A 19833-nucleotide genomic window follows, 5' to 3' on the forward strand; every position below is an offset into this window, starting at 1 on the left:
GAATGTCTGTTTGGCTGTGAGCAGGAGAGGAGGATGCAAAGCTGGTTTCTGAACTGAACCTATTGAAGAATGTGTTCAGTTCATTGGCTCTGTCCAGACCTCCATCGGTCTGATCTTCTTTCTGCTTGAAGCCTGTGATCTTCTTCATACCTGTCCACACATCTCTGATATTGTTTTGCTGGAGCTTGCCCTCCAGCTTCTTCTTGTACACCTCCTTGCTGTCTCTTATCTTGACTTTAAGTTGCTTCTGTATAATCCTCAATAATTCTGTCTCCCTCTCTGAAGGCTCTTTTTTTCTTGTTAAGCAGGTCCTTCAGGTCACTGGTGATCCAAGGTTTGTTATTGGGGAAGCATCTCACAGTTCTGGTGGGGATGATGTTATCCACACAGAAGTTTATATAGTCGGTTACACACTCAGTCATGGCATTGATGTCCTCTCCATGTGGCTGGCACAGTGCGTCCCAGTCTGTAGCCTCAAAGCAACCTTGCAGAGCTTCTTCAGCTTCCTGTGACCATTTTCTCACAGTCCTCTTTATTACAGGTTGTCTCTGAACAAGGGGCTTATATTTCGAGCAGAGAAAAATAAGATTGTGATCTGATTTGCCTAGAGGAGGTCATGCTGTAGAGATGTATGAGTCCTTGACATTTGCATAAAACAAATCCAATGTTTTGTTTTCTCTGGTAGAGCAGCTGACAAATTGTTGAAATGTTGGAAGTGTAGCAGAGAGTGAAGCATGGTTAAAATCACCAGAAATTGCCACAAAAGCATTGGGGTTTTGTGTCTGTAGCTTAGCAACAACTGAGCTGATGGCATCACATGCAGTGTCAGCAACAGCGGAAGGTGAAACGTAAACTGTTACCAAAATAACATGGTGAACTCTCTGGGTAAATAATATGGACAAAAACTTACTGCCAACAGTTCAATATCTGGACTACAGAGATGACACTTCACAGTAACATGTCTTGGATTACACCATCTGTTGTTCACAAGTACTGCCAGTCCACCTCCTTTACATTTGCCGCTCCTCTTTAAATCTCTGTCTGCTCGTATGGTTAAAAAGCCCTGCAGAGAGACGCTGGAGTCGGGGATATGATCCTGCAGCCATGTCTCAGTAAAACACATGATACTGCATGCCCGGTACTCTGGCTGGGTCCTTTGTAGGGCTTGGAGTTCATCCAACTTGTTTCCCAACGATCTCACATTGCCCATCAAAATCGACGGAAGAGATGGTTTGAACTTCCTCCTTCTCTCTCTTCTCTTAGCTCCTGCTCTGCATCCACGGCGTCTCCTTTTCAACTCATCAGGGATTTGGGGTTGTAGCTGAAGTATTATTTGAGCTTTTGAGATATTAATCAGCTGCTCCCAGTTGTAAGAAACAACCCCGTTGCCATGGCAATGCATCATAACAAATGTCCAAAAATAGAAAGTATTAAGAAAAATCCTCCAAGCTGCACAGCATCCGACACTGGAGTGGACAGTCATCCAAAAAAAATCAACTGTATCCACCACAAGAGGAATAGTTCCCAAAAAAGAATAAATCAGAATCAAAAGTAACAGAGCTACTCCAACCTGCTGCCACCTTGAGCGGTGCAATTCTAGTCACATGATACCGGTGAACAGTTTGTATGTACATTAAGATAGGCTATGATTTTTTTTTTTTTATTGGGCATGCAGAACAGGTTGCATTGCCAAAATGAACAATGTCTTGATAGGATCCCATCTACAGCCCTCTTTCTTCACTATAACATTTTCTGCAGAACATGTTGCTCTTCGTTATTGTAGTGTTTATAACAAACTGTTTTATTTCAAACATGCCTTGTCATAATATTCTTTCCTAACCATCTTTATTCCTTCCTCTGATAGTTGCATGTTGGACCTTTTTTCACTTGTGTTACCGGGATGGAAATGATACAACAACAATTGTTGTATTTTGTTGCAAATAAAAAACAGAACTTTCTTGAGCCCTTTCAGGACCTGGAAAATAAAAAGGGTTTGCATTTTGCTGACATTTTATAAACTGCAATTGCTTCCTGTTTTTCTTCTTCAGGTAGTGGGAGAGTGGCGCTTCAGCAAGATCCACTGTGACATTTTTGTCACCCTTGATGTGATGATGTGTACAGCAAGCATCCTCAATCTTTGTGCCATCAGCATTGATCGGTAAGTTTGATCTTGTACACTGCAAAGCATGGTCACTCGTGATTGCAGCATTGAAATCAATGGAAATATTTAGCTTCTGAATAATATAAAATAAATAGCTACCTCTCAGTGCATGACTCGCCAGGTGCTTGTGCCTATTTACAGAGTAAATAGCCTTTTCAGACATAAATTTCACACTACACACAATCTGGAAATTAAACCTTTGTTTGTAATTAGGGACCACCAGATGTCCTACAAGTATAAACATGTATAGACCTATTTAAAAAGTTGCTTTTGCAACTATAAAGAGAGTATAAGTTAATTAAAATTTGTCACACAGGTACATAAGACTAATTAATAGCAGATTTTGAGAAAAATATATATATAATTCAGTCAAAAACATTTAAAGCAGCTCATACTTCAAAAACAGAAGAATCTTTATACTCCTTATACAGCTTTATTACAGTATTTTAATTCAAAGCAGTGATAGAAGATCACAATAATTAAAACCTGTACCAAATTCTTTTGGTATCAAGTGAAATGGAAATATTCAAAATGATCATAAAATAAACCTTAACTTTTATGTTTCCTTTTTCTGTTTCAGAAATCCTAGCAAATTAAACTTAATTTAAATGGGATTTTTAAAAATGTTTCTAAATAAATTTCTCAACGATTTTCTGACTGCAGGCTTTGACACGTTAGAATCCAGCTTTCTTCTCCTTTATCATGTCTTGCACATTGCTCTTAAGCCTCATGTACAAAGGGTACAAATGAATGCAAAGGTTCAGTCGTATTAATACACCAATACATTTTAGAGTAAGGTTTGAAATTTCATTGTTTGCTTTTAAAAGTTTTTTTTTAAATATTTATATATCAAGGGCAGCACTTTACATAGCTGAACTTTTAAAGCCTCCCGTTCTTACCAGAGCACTGGGGTTGAAAAATCAATTGCTATTGGATTTACCTTGATTTAAGCTGAAAGAGAGGTGACAGTCTTTTCTGTGGTGGCCTCTAATCTAAGTAACAGTCTACCCTTTTAAACAAGAGCTGCTCAGATTATTTAAATCCAAATTCTTCTCACTTCCTTTTAATCTTAGTAGAGCAGCATATCGAGGATTTCATTGTGCATGTTCAGTTTTGTTTTCTTTTGTTGTTTTTAGGTGATGCTTCATTTATCGCAGTTTTGTGTTATAACTGATTTAGAATTTCCCAGTACTATATTTTTTACAACATGCAGCACTTTGTTCCACGGAGCTGCTTTCAAATTTGATTTGATCCAAAAATATTATTTCTGTGCTGGTTGGATTTTCTCAGCATCCTTCACTTTGCAGAGGCTGAGATTAATAGCAACAACCACCTTTGTGCAACCATGCTGCAGACTGAACATGTGTAAATCATGGGTCCTGGCAGTAGAGGCAATTGTCTTGGCAACCTGAAAAGAGTAGTAAATGAAAATGACAACGTCTTTAGAAAACAACTAACATCCATCCGTTCAGTCATTTTCTATTCCTGCTTCTTCCTTGCAGGGTCGTAGGGAAGCTGGTGCCTATCTCCAGCGGTCTACGGGTGAGAGGCGGGGTACACCCTGGACAGGTTGCCAGCTTATTGCAGGGCAACACAGAGACACAAAGGCCAAACAACCATGCACGCACCAATTCACACCTAAGGGCAATTGAGAGAGACAAATTAACCTAACAGTCATGTTTTTTGACTGTGGGGGGAAGCTGGAGTACCCTCAGAGAACCCACGCATGCACGAGGAGAACATGCAAATTCCATGCACAAAGACCCCTGGCTGGAAGTCATACCCAGGACCTTCTTGCTAGAAGGCAACAGTGCTACCAACTGTGCCACTGTACAGCCCCAACAACTGTTAAGTTGTGAAATGTTAAGTGAAATTTCTGAATGTTCTTAGTTAGCGGATTAAAGTGAAAACTGTTAGAAATCTCTCCTAATTCTCAAAAGAAAGAGTGTTGTGTGGGATGTCTTGAGGGTAAAAAAAAGACAACAAGCGTTCAGCCTAGAAATGACAAAAGCATGGACTATTTTCTTCTGCAGTTCTCTTAGACAGCATGCTTCTAATTTGGCAATGTTGGGCAGGTGAAAGAAGGACGTCCTAGAAACTTGCTTCATTTGCATGTTAAAGGACATATCCTGGTCAAAAATAACTACTGAGTTCCCATAACAGTGGTATCAGATTATCATATTTTTTTGAGTGAAGTATACAAGACAGGTTGATAATTTAGATGAAGCTATTACTGGAGACCTGACAAAAATCATAAATCTGGCCATTTATGAGTTGTTGGAGGCTTTCTCTCTAATTTCTTGCTCTTACTGGTATATCAGTAATAATAACAATACCAACAAGACAGTTAGAGACTTCATACCTTTGGCACCCAACCTAGGGTCACTGATGCCATATATTCCTACTTGGCAAAGTCAGCTACTCCAATTAAGGGAAAGAACAAAAAAGGGTACTTTCTATGCTATCTAAAGTTTTTTTATTTGATTTATTTGACTGTGAAAACATACCACTAGCACTTGGATTGATATTTATATCACTGTTGGTTAAAAAGTAAAAAAGAAATCTGTTGGCACCGTACCGCCCCAGTAAAGCTTCCGCTGCAATTTGACGTTAGTTGTACATCTCTAGCTTTATTTGTTACCTTACACTAACAACTTTTCTATAGGACCTATATTTTTTCACATTCATGATCACTAGATTTGGAATTATGCTGCGATCATCAACAAACTTGGCAATATGATGGAACATATGATTATGTTTTACCTTCATTTTTGTCAAGCCTTTGTGCTTTGTTTTTGTGGAGTTTGATGCAAACATGTTAAGAATGGCCCTATCCCGCAATGATAAGGCATCCTTTAAAAATAAATCCCTGATCCATATCATGATCCAGATCACCACCAAATTTTTAAGGATTCTTCCTTGGGTTAAGACCAACCTCTGGTAAAGAAATGCATAAGAATTTGTTTGTAACTTTTTCAACAAAAGTTGCTAACACACACATACAGACAAACAAACTCGAAAACGTTATCTTCTTGCTGGAGAATATAATTAAAATCTCAAGTAGAATATTTTTTTTAAAGCAAGACCTGTAATGCTGAAACTTGGGATACCAGCTTTTCTCTCATAACAATATATACTAATCAACTAATCAGCTTAATAAACTATTCATGATTTTAAAGCTGTCTTAATGTTTGCTTTAACATACCTCTCCAACTTAAATAAAGGAGCTGATTGCATTCTTTTTCATATAGGTGACATTATTCAGTGTAGGTACATTGAAACTGTATCACTGTTTTTGAGGGTTACTTCTACTTCTACTGTAAACTACTGAAAAGTACTGAACTGTTTCTGTCAGTCCCAGTAAAGCATCACCTAATTAATTAGTTTTAACTCAAAATCAAATCTGAAAATTCATCCAAGAACTCGGATTAAGAACTGAGTGGATGATAAAAAGTTAAAAAGACGTTTTTTATTCGTATAATAAGGGAGGGAGCTAAAATGATTCTTTGCAACCAGGTTTGTGTAAGAGAAAAGCAAAATAACTACAATGAAGCATTTCCAATGTACAAAAAAAGTCACATTGAAGACTTATCTTCTATTCAAATAAGAAAATTAATTATGTTATAATTTGCCTCCCCTTGTGCTGATTTTTGATTTATTTAATCTAATCTGTCAGTGATCAGACACTGTCTCATTGGATTTTAGCAGATGGCAGCAGTGACAACGTAATGTATATTAAATATATTTTTCTGTATAAGAGTTGCATAGTGGGGGTAAGCTTAATAAATTGGTGCAGCTTTATAAATCATTAATACAGATTTATGTAATTAAATTCCAAAAGTGGAACTCACTTTATGCCTGGTTTACATGAGGAGTTTTATGCCAATTTTTGACCCGATCTTCCCCTTTCGACATGCCCCGATCATCGTGATGGATCTTACGATAACCTTTTGACATATTTCTGCTGTATGTGGTGTGTTAAGAATAAGATAGACAGCTCGGGACCGCTTCAACCTCAAATCGGGGATATTCAAGATGTTTGAGTATCTTGGCCCAATATCCATGTGGGATGTTCCCTGAGGACAGCATGCAGCCTGTTGACAGTGACAAGTAGACAATAAGAAGCGAGGTGACAGAAACATAGAAGGGAATTACTCTGAACTCATGTTTGATATGGAGAGGATTTGCAAAATTACCAATCTGAATGGTTGTGAGTGAAATCTGTTCGTGTGTGGTGTGTTGTGCTTGCCTTGTGGCTATAACATTGTAGGACCAAACTTGTTATACCTACGCTTTTATGTCATCGTGTGGGGTCTCTCAGGTTTTGAAAATCAACCACCAATTTTAAAATCTTGCCGCATCAACCAGGCATTACCGTCACATTCAATAAATTGAAGTTCATTTATTTTAGTAACTCAATTCACTAAGTGAAACACATTATATAGATACGGTAGATTAAACACAGACTCAGGTTTTTAAATCTTTATTTCAGTTAAATATGAATATTTTCCACTTAAAGCTAATAAAACTATTTTTAATAAAGAAATTTGGCGTTACTGAAAAGTATGTTTAATACCTGCTTAAAGGTTGTTAATTTTAAAAGGTACAAACAGGCCTCATATTCTTATGTAATGAATCTGACTGTATATCCATTCAATACACACAGAGTGATGGTTTTTAAGCATTAATTTCTCTAAATTTTGATTACGGTTTACAGCTAATAGAAATCCAAATCAAGTCTTTTTTAGAAAATAAAGACTAATGAATATTTTTAATACAGAAATGTTATCTTATGACAATGTTATGGCATACGATTGTGGGAAAGACTACTCTAATCCCAATGATCAGTTGTCTATTAGTGCATTCTGTTTGTACTCCAAGCTAAATTTGGAATCTCCAAGGTTAAAGTCAAAACAATTAAATACAACACCCAATGAAGTTGTAATCATAAGGCCGGGGTCAACAGCAAAACCACAAGTTTAAATTGAAAAAGGCTGTTACATATTTAATGTTTTTACTTTAACGTGACCTGGTATATATGTAATGTATATTTGTATTATAAACATATATAATATGGAGCAGATGGCTGCCTACATGTGCCACGGCAGTTTTGCTCTACAAAGAGAATATCTCAAGACAGTATCCTAATTGCGTGATTGACTTTATTCATTCCAGATTCAATCCAGCATCAAAGAAGGCAGGCCACATTGATGTTATAGTAACCTGTGTGTATATGACCTTAAACCATTTTGAGTAATCAAGTGTTGGTATTTGGTGTGTGTAAGTGTGTGTGTGTGTGTGTGTGTGTGTGAGTGTGTGTGTGTGTGTGTGTGTGAGCATATGTGTAGAAATAAGTGTTTGTGATGAGTGGTTGTGTGTGAGTGCGAGTTTGTCACCTGGAAGTGTACATTTGTAATTGTGGTGAGAACGGAAGAAGGCCTGCAATCCACAGCACTTAAGAGCAGCAAAGGGCAGGTAAACCTGGCACTGGAAGGCCACAGCAGTTCCAGGCAGCCAGACATAAAGCATCACCCCAGGGCAGCCATGAGCCCAGCACAGAAGTAGGTCGCTAGCAAGGCACAGGAGCAGCAGCCCCAAGGCCACAAAGGCACATAGCGAGACGCAGGGCACCAAGCCCCTCTAACCCAGCCACACCGCCACTCCCAGCAATGTAGGCCAAGCCCAGGAACCGGTCCCCCCCTGCGGACCAAGGCCTGCACCAACCACCACCAGCAAGACCACCCAGCACCAAGCAGGGGTGACACCCCAGTGCCCCCAACATATTGGGTCAGCACCAGCTCACTTGAGCAGTGGGAACCCAACGTAGTAGGGGCAGATTGTATTTCACCCTGGGGGGGCCAGTGCCCAAAAGGTCTACAGTAAGGGATACCCACAAGAGCCCAGTGCTCAACCAGCCCAACACACCTCCGGGAGCCATAAGCAACCAGACGGGCCCAGCAGGGGCCCCCCATGGTGCTGTCAGAGACCCCCAGGTCATCCTCATACCCCCAGTCCCCACTGAACCGGCACAGGCTCTGTGGCAGGAGCCAGGGGACCACACCGTGCTCCCTGAGCACAGACCCCCGTCATGGTATTTGTGAGTATTTATTTGGTAATGTGAAGTGTGGTGATGACTGAAGATGTGTATGTCTAAAGTACATTGTAAAAATTGGGGTTTTGGCTGGGGTGTATCATAACCCAATGCTTGTTGACAGCAGAGTCTTCCCCACCCCAACCCTAAAACTCTAAATGTGTCACTAGTGCTATAAAATGGAAGTGCAGGACAGGGCCAAATATAGCAGAGTGGGGCACTGCATGGTGTTCCCCCCCTGCTCTCAAGGCCCATTGTCCCACACCCCAAAGCTCTATTGCGGTGTGGTGTTAAATTCAAAAAAGCTGCTGCATGTTTAAAACGTGATAGTTGTAGAAAACATAAATGTTTTCATTTCCACGTGTACCAATAAATGCGATAACCATTACTTTGTTACAGAGCAATAAATGAAAGAGTGAACTCAGGACAGTGTGCAGTGTATTGAAAAGGTAATTTAAGAACAAAGTCAGAGCAGAAGGTTTTGGTATAGTTAGAGCCTGGAGGCTGAGAAACCACAATGAAACACACTTAGACACATCTTAGAAAAAAGTAAGTAAAATAAGTTGTATTACATTGAGAATGTAATAAAACTAAGAATATAATAATACAAAAATAAATTTGTGTCTATTGAATTAGGTAATAAAGTGGGCTACCAATTTGCGGTTAAATTGCTGTTTTTCCCAATCTCTTCCTCTTTAATGGACATGGAAATGGTTCGTACACCTGATTTCTATTTAGATTTTGAACTATGAATATTAATTAAGTACTTTTAGCCTGGTTGAACTGAATTTAGAACTTGAACAACACTGATTATATCAGTTTTTAAATTGCATTTTGTACTCTGGGTTACAGTAACACTAATTTTAGGTTCTAACCTTGCAGGTGCAAGTGAAAAAGAAAATTAAGGTCTTGCAGTTAAGAATGAAAGAAGATACTATAAGAAACCTTCTGAGGTACTGGATTTAACGTCACAGTCTCATTTTAAATTTTTGTCAGATTTGCCATTTACAAAACTTTCTCATAGAAAATTTTTATCTAAGTCAGCTGTAATTCAATATAACTGAATGATGAGCAGCGACAAATAACTTGAAATCATTTAAAAACTGAGTATGTGCAGTCTTTAAATTTAACAACACCTGATGGGTTATTGCAAATTATCATATTTAAGTTATCATTGCCAATCAATTAAAGTAGATCACAAGTTGCTGGACGCAGTGAAAAGCTGGAATTTTTATTAATAAATCTGTCAGATGTCATTTTGTAAAGCTGACTTCCAGAATATGTAATGTAGTACCAAGAGTAAGACATCCCCCATATTTTCCTTCTGTAGATTTGGATCCTGATTTATTTTACATTATTTTCTGCTTGGCTGTGTTTTAGAGTCCACATGCAAGAAAAACATCGTCACATGTGGAGACCATTCCAGTTCTTATTGAAAGCACTGAAGAGGAATGCAGGATGACTCTTGCATTTGTAGAAATATCTGGTTGATCTGAATAATATCAATGCTGATTTCTATTTGTGCCTATTGTAAGCTAGTGTTCCAAGCATGCAAGAGAGGAATGGCATCCACATTTACATGTTGATGGTATTCAACTGAATTGTGTGAGCGTGCTGCGTACTTGAGAATGGAAATAAGGGGATGAGCGTGAGTTGATCTAAAGTTGCCTTCCTTAGCTTCAGTACATTTGTGTGTTCACTCGTCTGAGACTGATTTGTATAAGTCCAGATAACAGCCCCAGATTAATTTGTTTACTTTTATCAGTGTAGCAGCTGTGGGTAGCAGTCAAACTTATGTGCCAAAAGACTGTTGCTAAATCTTTTGTGAATTCAAGCATAAAAAGGATGAGCAGATTAGTAGCAGATGGAGTATTTGCTCTCTAACAATGACCAATCCCTTATTAAGCAAGAGAAGAGGAAAATGCTTTTTATGTAAGAGGTGAGAAGAACACACAGAGAAAGCGCGATTCATTATATGAATATGTTATTTTGATGGTGTTTTTATCTTTTGGCTGTTGCTACAATAGAGATAGCACAAATGTATGACTTAGCATTCAACTCTCAAACTTACAACTTCAGAAAAAAACTAAATTAACGAGTCTATTTAAAATTTTCATATTTTATATACACACAAAACTGTTTTATACACTTTTTTCAAAAAAGGACAACTAAAATGTTTTTGAAACAGAGGCAGCTAGGTTTTGTTTCTTGACATCACCCAGAAGTATTTCTTATCTACTTTACCTTACATGCAAGTAAGTACATGCACACGAGTAGCTAACATAAAAAAAAAAAATTAACAATATGAAATTGATAAAAACCTGAGATGAACAACACATGTAAGGCGAAAATCTTTTTCTTTCAGTTATTTATTTATTTTTCAGTCATACATGAAAAGTCCCTTTTTTCTGTGATACAATTTCAGTATGAAAATTGTATAACATATCTCCTGGGATGAAGATCAGCTCCTCCAAGTCCGAGGCCATGGTTCTCTTTTTCTTTCGGAAAAGGGTGGAGGGCAGTTCTTGCCTCACGTGGAGTTCAAGTATCTTGGGGTCTTGTTCACAAGTGAGAGGAGAATGGAGCGGGAGATCGACAGACGGATCGGTGCCTGCTGCTGCAGTAGTGGGAATGCCGGTCTTTTGTGGTGAAGAGAGAGCTGAGCTGAAAAGCGAAGCTCTCGATTTATCGGTCGGTCTACGTTCCTACCCTCAACTATGGCCATGAACTTTGGGTCATAACCAAAAGAACGAGATCCTAGATACATTCCGTAGGGTGGCCGCATGGAGGAGTGAGATAACACAGGTGTTGGTCCCAATTTTAAGGAAGGGGACCAGAAAGTGTGTTCCAATTATCAAGGGACGATACTTCCCAGCCTCCCTTAAAAAGCTTGCTCCTTTGCTGTAAGAGGGTTTGCTCTGTTTTTATGTACACTGTATAATTTTATTTCATATTATTAGCTATGAAACAGTTGATTTCACTTTATGAGGTTTCAATAGTTTTGGTCGATTTCTTTTTTTCTTTATCATTTTATTAATTAGTTTTAGTTTTAATAGTTTATACATATTAGTTTTACTTTAATATGTTAATTTTTAGAAGCTTTTGCTCTTTTTTATTTCACTGTATCATTGTATTTTATATTAGAATCTATGAAAATATCAATTTATTTAACAAGTAATATTTGATCTGTTTTATAACTTGTACTCGTACTCGTCTTCCGCTTATCCGGGACCAGGTCGCGGGGGCAGCAGACTCAGCAGAGACACCCAGACGTCCCTCTCCCCAGACACCTCCTCCAGCTCCTCCGGGGGGAGCCCAAGGCGTTCCCAGGCCAGCCGTGTCCTGGGCCGTCCCCTGGGCCTCCTCCTGGTGGGACGTGCCTGGAACACCTCCCGAGGAAGGCGTCCAGGAGGCATCTGGTATAGATGCCCGAGCCACCTAAATTGGCTCCTCTCGATGCGGAGGAGCAGCCGGTCTACTCCGAGCCCCTCCCGGATGGCCGAGCTCCGCAACCTATCTCTAAGGGAGTGCCTGGACACCCTACGGAGGAAGCTCATTTCAGCCGCTTGTATACGGGATCTCGTTCTTTCGGTCATGACCCAAAGTTCATGGCCATAGATGAGGGTAGGAACGTACACCGACCGGTAAATCGAGAGCTTTGCTTTTCGGCTCAGCTCTCTCTTCACCACAACGGACCGGCACAGCGACCCCATTACTGCAGCAGCCGCACCGATCCGTCTGTCGATCTCCCGCTCCATTCTTTCCTCACTCGTGAACAAGACCCCGAGATACTTAAACTCCTCCACTTGAGGCAGGACTTCCCTTCCAACCTGAAGAGGACAAGCCACCCTTTTCCGGTCAAGAACTTTGGCTTCGTACTTGAAGGAACTGATCCTCATCCCAGCCGCTTCACACTCGGCTGCAAACCGCCCCAGCGCATGCTGTAGATCTTGGCTAGAGGGGGCCAGCAGGACCACGTCATCTGCAAAAAGAAGAGACGAAATCCTCTGGTCCCCAAACCAGACCCCCTCCAGCCCTTGGCTGCGCCTAGAAATCCTGTCCATAAAGGTTATGAACAGGACCGGTGACAAAGGGCAGTTCTGCCGGAGTCCAACATGCACCGGGAACAGGTCCGACTTAGTGCCGGTGATGCGAACCAAACTCCTGCTCCGCTTGTACAGAGACTCCATACTCCTGGAGCACCTCCCACAGGGCATCAGGAGGGATACAGTGGAATGCTTTCTCCAGGTCAACCAAACACATGTAGACCGGTTGGGCAAACTCCCATGAACCCTCGAGTACCCTGTAGAGGGTATAGAGCTGGTCCAGTGTTCCACAGCCGGGATGAAAACCACACTGCTCCTCCTGAAGCCGAGGTTCGACTATTGGCCGGACTCTCCTCTCCAATACCCTGGCGTAGGCCTTACCAGGGAGGCTGAGGAGTTGGATCCCCCTGTAGTTGGAACACACCCTCCAGTCACCCTTCTTATGAAGTGGGACCACCACCCCAGTCTGCCAGTCCAGAGGCACTGTCCCCAACCGCCACGCAATGTTGAAGAGGCGTGTCAACCATGACAGCCCCACAACATCCATAGACTTGAGGTACTCAGGGCGAATCTCATCCACCCCGGAACCCTGCCACCGCGGAGCTTTTTAACCACCTCGGTGACTTCAGCCTGGGTGATGAAAGAGTCCAACCCTGAGTCCCCAGCCTCTGTTTCCACCAGGGAATGCGTGATGGCAGGATTGAGGAGATTCTTGAAGTACTCTTTCCACTGCCCGATAATGTCCCCAGTGGAGGTCAGCAGCCTCCCACCCCCACTGTAAACAGTGTTGGCAAAGCACTGCTTCCCCCTCCTGAGGCGCCAGACGGTTTGCCAGAATCGCTTTGAGGCCAACCGGTAGTTCTTCTCCATGGTCTCACCGAACTCCTCCCAGGCCCGAGTTTTTGCCTCAAAGTCGGTCATTGACCTCCTGCCTAGGGTGTCCTGGTGCCAAGTGCACTGACGGACACCCTTATGTTTGAACATGGTGTTCATTATGGACAATCTGTGACTAGCACAGAAGTCCAGTAACAAAACACCACTCGGTTTCAGATCGGGGAGGCCATTCCTCCCGATCACGCCTCTCCAGGTGTCACTGTTGTTTCCCAAGTGGGCGTTGAAGTCCCCCAGCAGAATAATGGAGTCCCCAGAAGGGGCACTATCCAGCACCCCCGACAGGGATTCCAAGAAGGCCGGGTACTCCACACTACCGCTCGGCCCGTAGGCCGAAACGACAGTCAGAGATCTGTCCCCAACCCGAAGGCGCAGGGATGCGACCCTCTCATCCACTGGGGTAAACCCCAACACGAGACGGCTGAGCTGGGGGGCAACAAGCAAACCCAACCCAGCTCGCCGCCTCTCCCCGTGGGCCACTCCAGAGTAGTGGGCTTGGCCAGGCTGGGTCCCGTGAGGAACAACCCAGCCACCAGGCGCTCTCCGACGAGTCCCGAACCCAGACCTGGCTCCAGGGTGGGACCCCGTCTCCGCCATACCGGGCGACGTCACTTGCCTCGATTTAATAGTCGTCATGAGGGGTTCTTGAACCGCTCTTTGTCTGACCCGTCACCTAGAGCCTGTTTGCCATGGGAGACCCTACCAGGGCCATTTCAGCCCCAGACAACTTAGCCTCTAGGATCATTCGAGCACTCAAACTCCTCCACCACGTTAAGGTGGCAATTCAAGGTTTATTACTGGTGCCCCCCAGGGGTGTGTTCTATCCCCACTCCTCTTCTCTCTGTACACAAATGACTGCACCTCATCGGACTCGTCCGTGAAACTCCTTAAGTTTGCAGATGACACCACTGTCATTGGACTGATCCAGGACGGTGATGAGTCTGCATACAGACAGCAGGTGGATCGGCTGGTACACTGGTGCAGTCAGAACTACCTTGAACTGAACCCACTCAAGACTGTGGAAATGGTGGTGGACTTTCGGAGAACACCACCCCCATACACCCCCCTCACCATCCTCAACAACACTGTATCGGCCGTGGACCACTTCAGGTTCTTAGGATCCACCATCTCTGAGGACCTGAGATGGTCTTCACACATAGACACTGTTCGAAAGAAGGCTCAGGAGAGACTTTACTTCCTGAGGCAACTCAAGAAGTTCAACCTTCCACAGGAGCTGTTGGTCATCTTCTACACTGCCATCATTCAGTCTGTCCTGTCTTCATCCAGCTCAGTGTGGTTTGGCTCATCCACAAAACAGGACAGGTACAGACTGCAACGAATAATCAGGACTGCACAGAGAATAATCAGGGCTGACCTTCCCTCCATCCAGGACTTATACAGGTCTAGGGTCAAGAAAAGAGCTGCCAAAATCTCTGCAGGCCCCACACACCCTGCACATAAAATGTTTAGAGTTTTACCTTCAGGCCGCCGCTACAGAGCACTGTTTACTAAAACCAGCCGCCACAGAGACAGTTTCTTCCCCCAGGCTGTTTCTCTGATGAACATTCAATAGAGTACAGAACAACAGCATACAGATGTTGCAAATGCACCTTTTTTATTAGATATGTGTATATTGTACATTGTAAATTGTAAATTTGTATATTCTGTAATGCAAAAACAGAACAAAAGAGCAAATTGTACCGGAGGCAAATTCCTTGTTTGTATGTACGAACTTGGCAATAAAGCTGATTCTGATTCTGATTCTGATTTAACAATATACAGTTATTTCATTAAAAAAATACCTTATTTAATTTTATGTTTTTATTTTGTTTCATTAGGTCTCTATAATTTAAGAAGATTTGTTGATATTTTACTGTATCTATTTATGAAAGAATATTAGGTAGAAAACCATTTTAATAGTATAAGTATGAGAACACCCGAGCAGCCAATCAAAATTTGAGCGCAAATTAAAAAATCACAAACTGCACGTTTCTTTTCTTATGCTTAAAACTATGGAAGCAAATCATTACCATATTTCAAATGAAAAAGCATTTTCAGAAATGCTTTTCCATTTTAAGAATGTGGCTGCATTGTTTGACTCATAAATGAAATTAGTTATCAATAATCCTATTTGCATTTTAATTTTCTTCTTCAAGACTGCTCATTCTTTCACTTAATTAAAATGAAAAAGAAAAAGACATTTGAGATTTATTTTTCAAAATGTACCCCAGCAAATAGATACCAAAATTCAATTTGAAATGTAAAATTCAAAAATGAAAAAGCATTTCCAGAAATGCTTTTTCATTTTAAGAATGCGGCTGCGTTATTTGACCCATAAATAAAATTAGTAATCAATCATCCTATTTGCATTTGCATTTTCTTCTTCACGCCTGCACATTTTATGCCATAATCAAAAAGAAAACAAAGCAGACATTGCTTTTTCGTTTTCGTGGTCTGTCCGCAAAGTACTGCCTTAGAACTCGAAAACGAAAAAGCATTCCGAGCTGCGGGCGCAGAAGAGTGACGTCAGCAGCCGCCCTTCCTCAGCTCCCTGCTGACCGAGCTACCCATCTTGTTCGGTGGGAGGCGCTGTGCACGTCTGCAGTGCATTACATTGCAAACATGCCGAGAAATTGATTGAATTGCAGCAGGACCGAGCTCAATTTGTGGCAGTGGCAGGAAGAACTGGTAGTTCTGGTGGCAGGCTGTGGCGGAACTGCCACAGTCTGCCGCAGGGTGGCACGGGATTCCGCGAGGATGCCAGAAGGTGCCAGACCGGCCGTAAAAGCTTGCCAATGCGGTTGCCGCTGTTTTTGTGGAAGCTGATGCTGATTATCGGCAAATGGGTTGTCATTATTGTTATAGCCTGTTACCTTTAAATAATGATTTCATTATTGATTATTATTTAATAAACAGCTTTAGACCCATAACATAAGGTGATTGTATTTACTTGACATGGAAAATAAATAGCACTATGTGTATGTGTGACGTGTTGAAAGGATGACGAAGATTTATTGCACAAACAGCCGGTTTATTATAGAGCATTTCTGGAAATGCTTTTTCATTTTCGAATTTTACATTTCAAATTGAATTTTGGTATCTATTTGCTGGGGCATATTTTGAAAAATAAATCTCAAAAGTATTTTTATTTTTCATTTTAATTAAGTGAAAGAATGTGCAGTCGTGAAGAAGAACATTAAAATGCAAATAGGATTATTGATAACTAATTTCATTTATGAGTCAAACAATGCAGCCACATTCTTAAAATGAAAAAGCATTTCTGAAAATGCTTTTTCATTTGAAATATGGTAACGATTTGCTTCCATATAAACGTGTTGTAAATTTTCTCAAACCATCCTTAAATGAGAGAAATATAAATAGTTAATGCAAATTATTACCTCAAATTGTCACAATCCCTGTGTTCTTAACTCTATTTTAAATATGCCTCAGTCTGCCAGCATGAAAACCCATCTGTTTTAAATGTGTTGATATTACCTGACTTTCTATTTTCTGAAGATTTTTTATTTGAATATGTTTTTAAAGGTATTAATTATGAAATATTCTCATTTTAAATCGTTTTATTTCATTATGTATCTATCATGTTAGCAAATGTTTCTTTATTTCATGTTACAGTATCAATTTATTTTAACTATCACACCAATGCTGTTTAGTCTCCAAACAAGCCAACCCCCCTTGGCTTTATGAATGAGGTCTCTCCAGCCGGAAAATACAAATGGTGTTCATTTCCTGGTATTTACAACCAGCGTACTAATAAGGTTAAACAATGGTGCAAGGTTAAATGATAAGGTCTTTTATCCAACAAGAAAAAAAACACATCCTTGCATTACAGTATCTCATTCTGATGTGAACTGAAGCCTGCAGCACAAGACTGTTTCCAAAGGGCCAGTCCGACATCAAAAAGGATCTGATCACAAATGACAGGCAACATTTCAAGTTTAACCCAATTGTGGACTCCATGTTCTCTGCGGTGCTTCAGGCAAAACAAACATCCCACCAACTGAAAAAAAACATGCAGGTAGCAGAGGGGTGAACATAATAAAATAATGAATACAAAGAATGTTTTCCATACTTAAGCTGTTATACTGTAAACAGGTGTCTGGCTATTATACATGATAATATTGGTGCTTTCTTCTTTGCTTGTTTTTTTAGATACACAGCAGTGGCAATGCCGATGCTGTACAACACACGCTACAGCTCCAGGAGACGAGTCACCATAATGATCTCTGTTGTCTGGGTTCTGTCCTTTGCCATATCATGTCCCCTGCTGTTTGGCCTCAATAACACAGGTAAGAAGGAGTTCAGTACAAAAGCTGCTCTGCGGTCACTGAAAAATATTTTGAGTGTTTGTTTGAGCAGCGGTGGTGCTGAATGGCATGAATGGCATTGGGTATGAACATTTCCACCCTAGAAACTAGTGTAAGTGCTGGGTAGTAGTGATTTTATATATATATATATGTATATATATATATATATATGAATATATATATATATATATATATATACTGCTCAAAAAAATAAAGGGAACACTCAAATAACACATCCTAGATCTGAATGAATGAAATATTATCATTGAATACATTGTTCTGTACAAAGTTGAATGTGCTGACAACAAAATCACACAAAAATCATCAATGGAAATCAAATTTATTAACCAATGGAGGCCTGGATTTGGGGTCACACACAAAATTAAAGTGGAAAAACACACTACAGGCTGATCCAACTTTGATGTAATGTCCTTAAAACAAGTCAAAATGAGGCTCAGTATTGTGTGTGGCCTCCACGTGTCTGTATGACCTCCCTACAACGCCTGGGCATGGTCCTGATGAGACGGCAGATGGTCTCCTGAGGGATCTCCTCCCAGACATGGACTAAAGCATCTGCCAACTCCTGGACAGTCTGTGGTGCAACGTGACATTGGTAGATGGAGTGAGACATGATGTCCCAGATGTGCTCAATCAGATTCAGGTCTGGGGAACGGGCGGCCAGTCCATAGCTTCAATGTCTTCATCTTGCAGGAACTGCTGACACACTCCAGCCAGATGAGGTCTAGCATTGTCCTGCATTAGGAGGAACCCAGGGCCAACTGCACCAGCATATGGTCTCACAAGGGGTCTGAGGATCTCATCTCGGTACCTAATGGCAGTCAGGCTACCTCTGCTTTCATCTGTGAAGAGCACAGGGCGCCAGTGGCGAATTTACCAATCCTGGTGTTCTCTGGCAAATGCCAAGCATCCTGCACGGTGTTGGGCTGTGAGCACAACCCCCATTTGTGGGTGTTGGGCCCTCACACCATCCTCATGGAGTCGGTTTCTAACCGTTTGTGCAGACACATGCACATTTATGGCCTGCTGGAGGTCATTTTGCAGGGCTCTGGCAGTGTTCCTCTTGTTCCTCCTTGCACAAAGGCGGAGGTAGCGGTCCTGCTGCTGGGTTGTTGCCCTCCTACGGCCTCCTCCACGTCTCCTGGTGTACTGGCCTGTCTCCTGGTAGCGCCTCCAGGCTCTGGACACTACGCTGACAGACCCAGCAAACCTTCTTGCCACAGCTCACATCGATGTGCCATCCTGGATGAGCTGCACTACCTGAGCCACTTGTGTGGGTTGTAGAGTCCGTCTCATGCTACCACGAGTGTGAAAGCACCACCAATATTCAAAAGTGACCAAAACATCAGACAGAAAGCTTAGGTACTGAGAAGTGGTCTGTGGTCCCCACCTGCAGAACCACTCCTTTATTGCTAATCACCAAAGATTTCCCCTTGTTGTCTATTCCATTTGCACAGCAGCATGTGAAACTGATTGTTAATCAGTGTTACTTCCAGTGGCGTTTTTGCATTAGGGGCCCGTGGGGCTGTTTTGTACAAGAAGATATATGTTTTTTAATAAATCAGATATAAGATATACATTTTTATAATTTGTTTTATGAATCAGACACAATAATGTGATTGAGCTTAAGGTAATAGTGTAGTAGTGTGTGAATTTGTCTCTGTGCTTATGCTGCTTGCCAGTTTTCGCTCGGTGGGGCACAGCAGAGTTGGCCCTGTACGTGCACTGTTATGAGCTGGACAAGCTGTTGCGCGTGCTCAACATGCACTTTAATTTCGTAAGTAGGGCCTGGTGGCCAGGGCCCTGAAGTGTTCCCATTGGTTGATACAAAAGGGCGGGCATGCCCTTTGCGATAGCTGTTCTTTAGCTAATGAGGGACTGATATGAAATATAAATACAGTAGGCTACTAATGATGAATCGTGTGGACTACTTAACAACCGTTCGATTTTGCACCTTGCCATTTGAGGAGAAATTGGAAATTAAACGTTTGGGACCACATCGACCAGATGACTACCATTTTTCAAGAAAATAAAGATAAAACAAGATCCTTTAACCAGGAGTGGTTCAAAAGGAAAACGTGGCTAACGGCTAGCATTTTGAAAAAATCCCTGTTCTGCTTTCCGTGTCTTCTCTTTGGAGGGGAAACTGTCTGGACGACAACCGGATTTAAAGATTTAAAACATCTGTCAGAAAGGCCGGTAAAACACGAAAGTGGTGCATCACATGTGGATAATGCGATCAAGTTGGCTTTACTAGGGACAACGAATGTTGCATCGCAGCTTGACAGGGCATACCAGCGT

At 41.5% G+C, this 19833-nt stretch overlaps 1 protein-coding gene across 1 annotated transcript in view; it reads left to right on the plus strand.

The window, feature by feature from the left end:
- drd2a (dopamine receptor D2a) overlaps window positions 1–19833 on the plus strand; it is a 108171-nt gene that overhangs the window by 73152 nt on the left and 15186 nt on the right. The window contains exons 3-4 of the mRNA XM_047390678.1: window positions 2049–2158; window positions 17360–17496. Coding sequence (XP_047246634.1) covers window positions 2049–2158; window positions 17360–17496 — 247 coding nt within the window. The remainder of the gene's footprint in view (window positions 1–2048; window positions 2159–17359; window positions 17497–19833) is intronic.

The sequence above is a fragment of the Girardinichthys multiradiatus genome, chromosome 18 (assembly GCF_021462225.1).
Source record: "Girardinichthys multiradiatus isolate DD_20200921_A chromosome 18, DD_fGirMul_XY1, whole genome shotgun sequence".
Lineage (NCBI taxonomy): Eukaryota > Metazoa > Chordata > Actinopteri > Cyprinodontiformes > Goodeidae > Girardinichthys > Girardinichthys multiradiatus.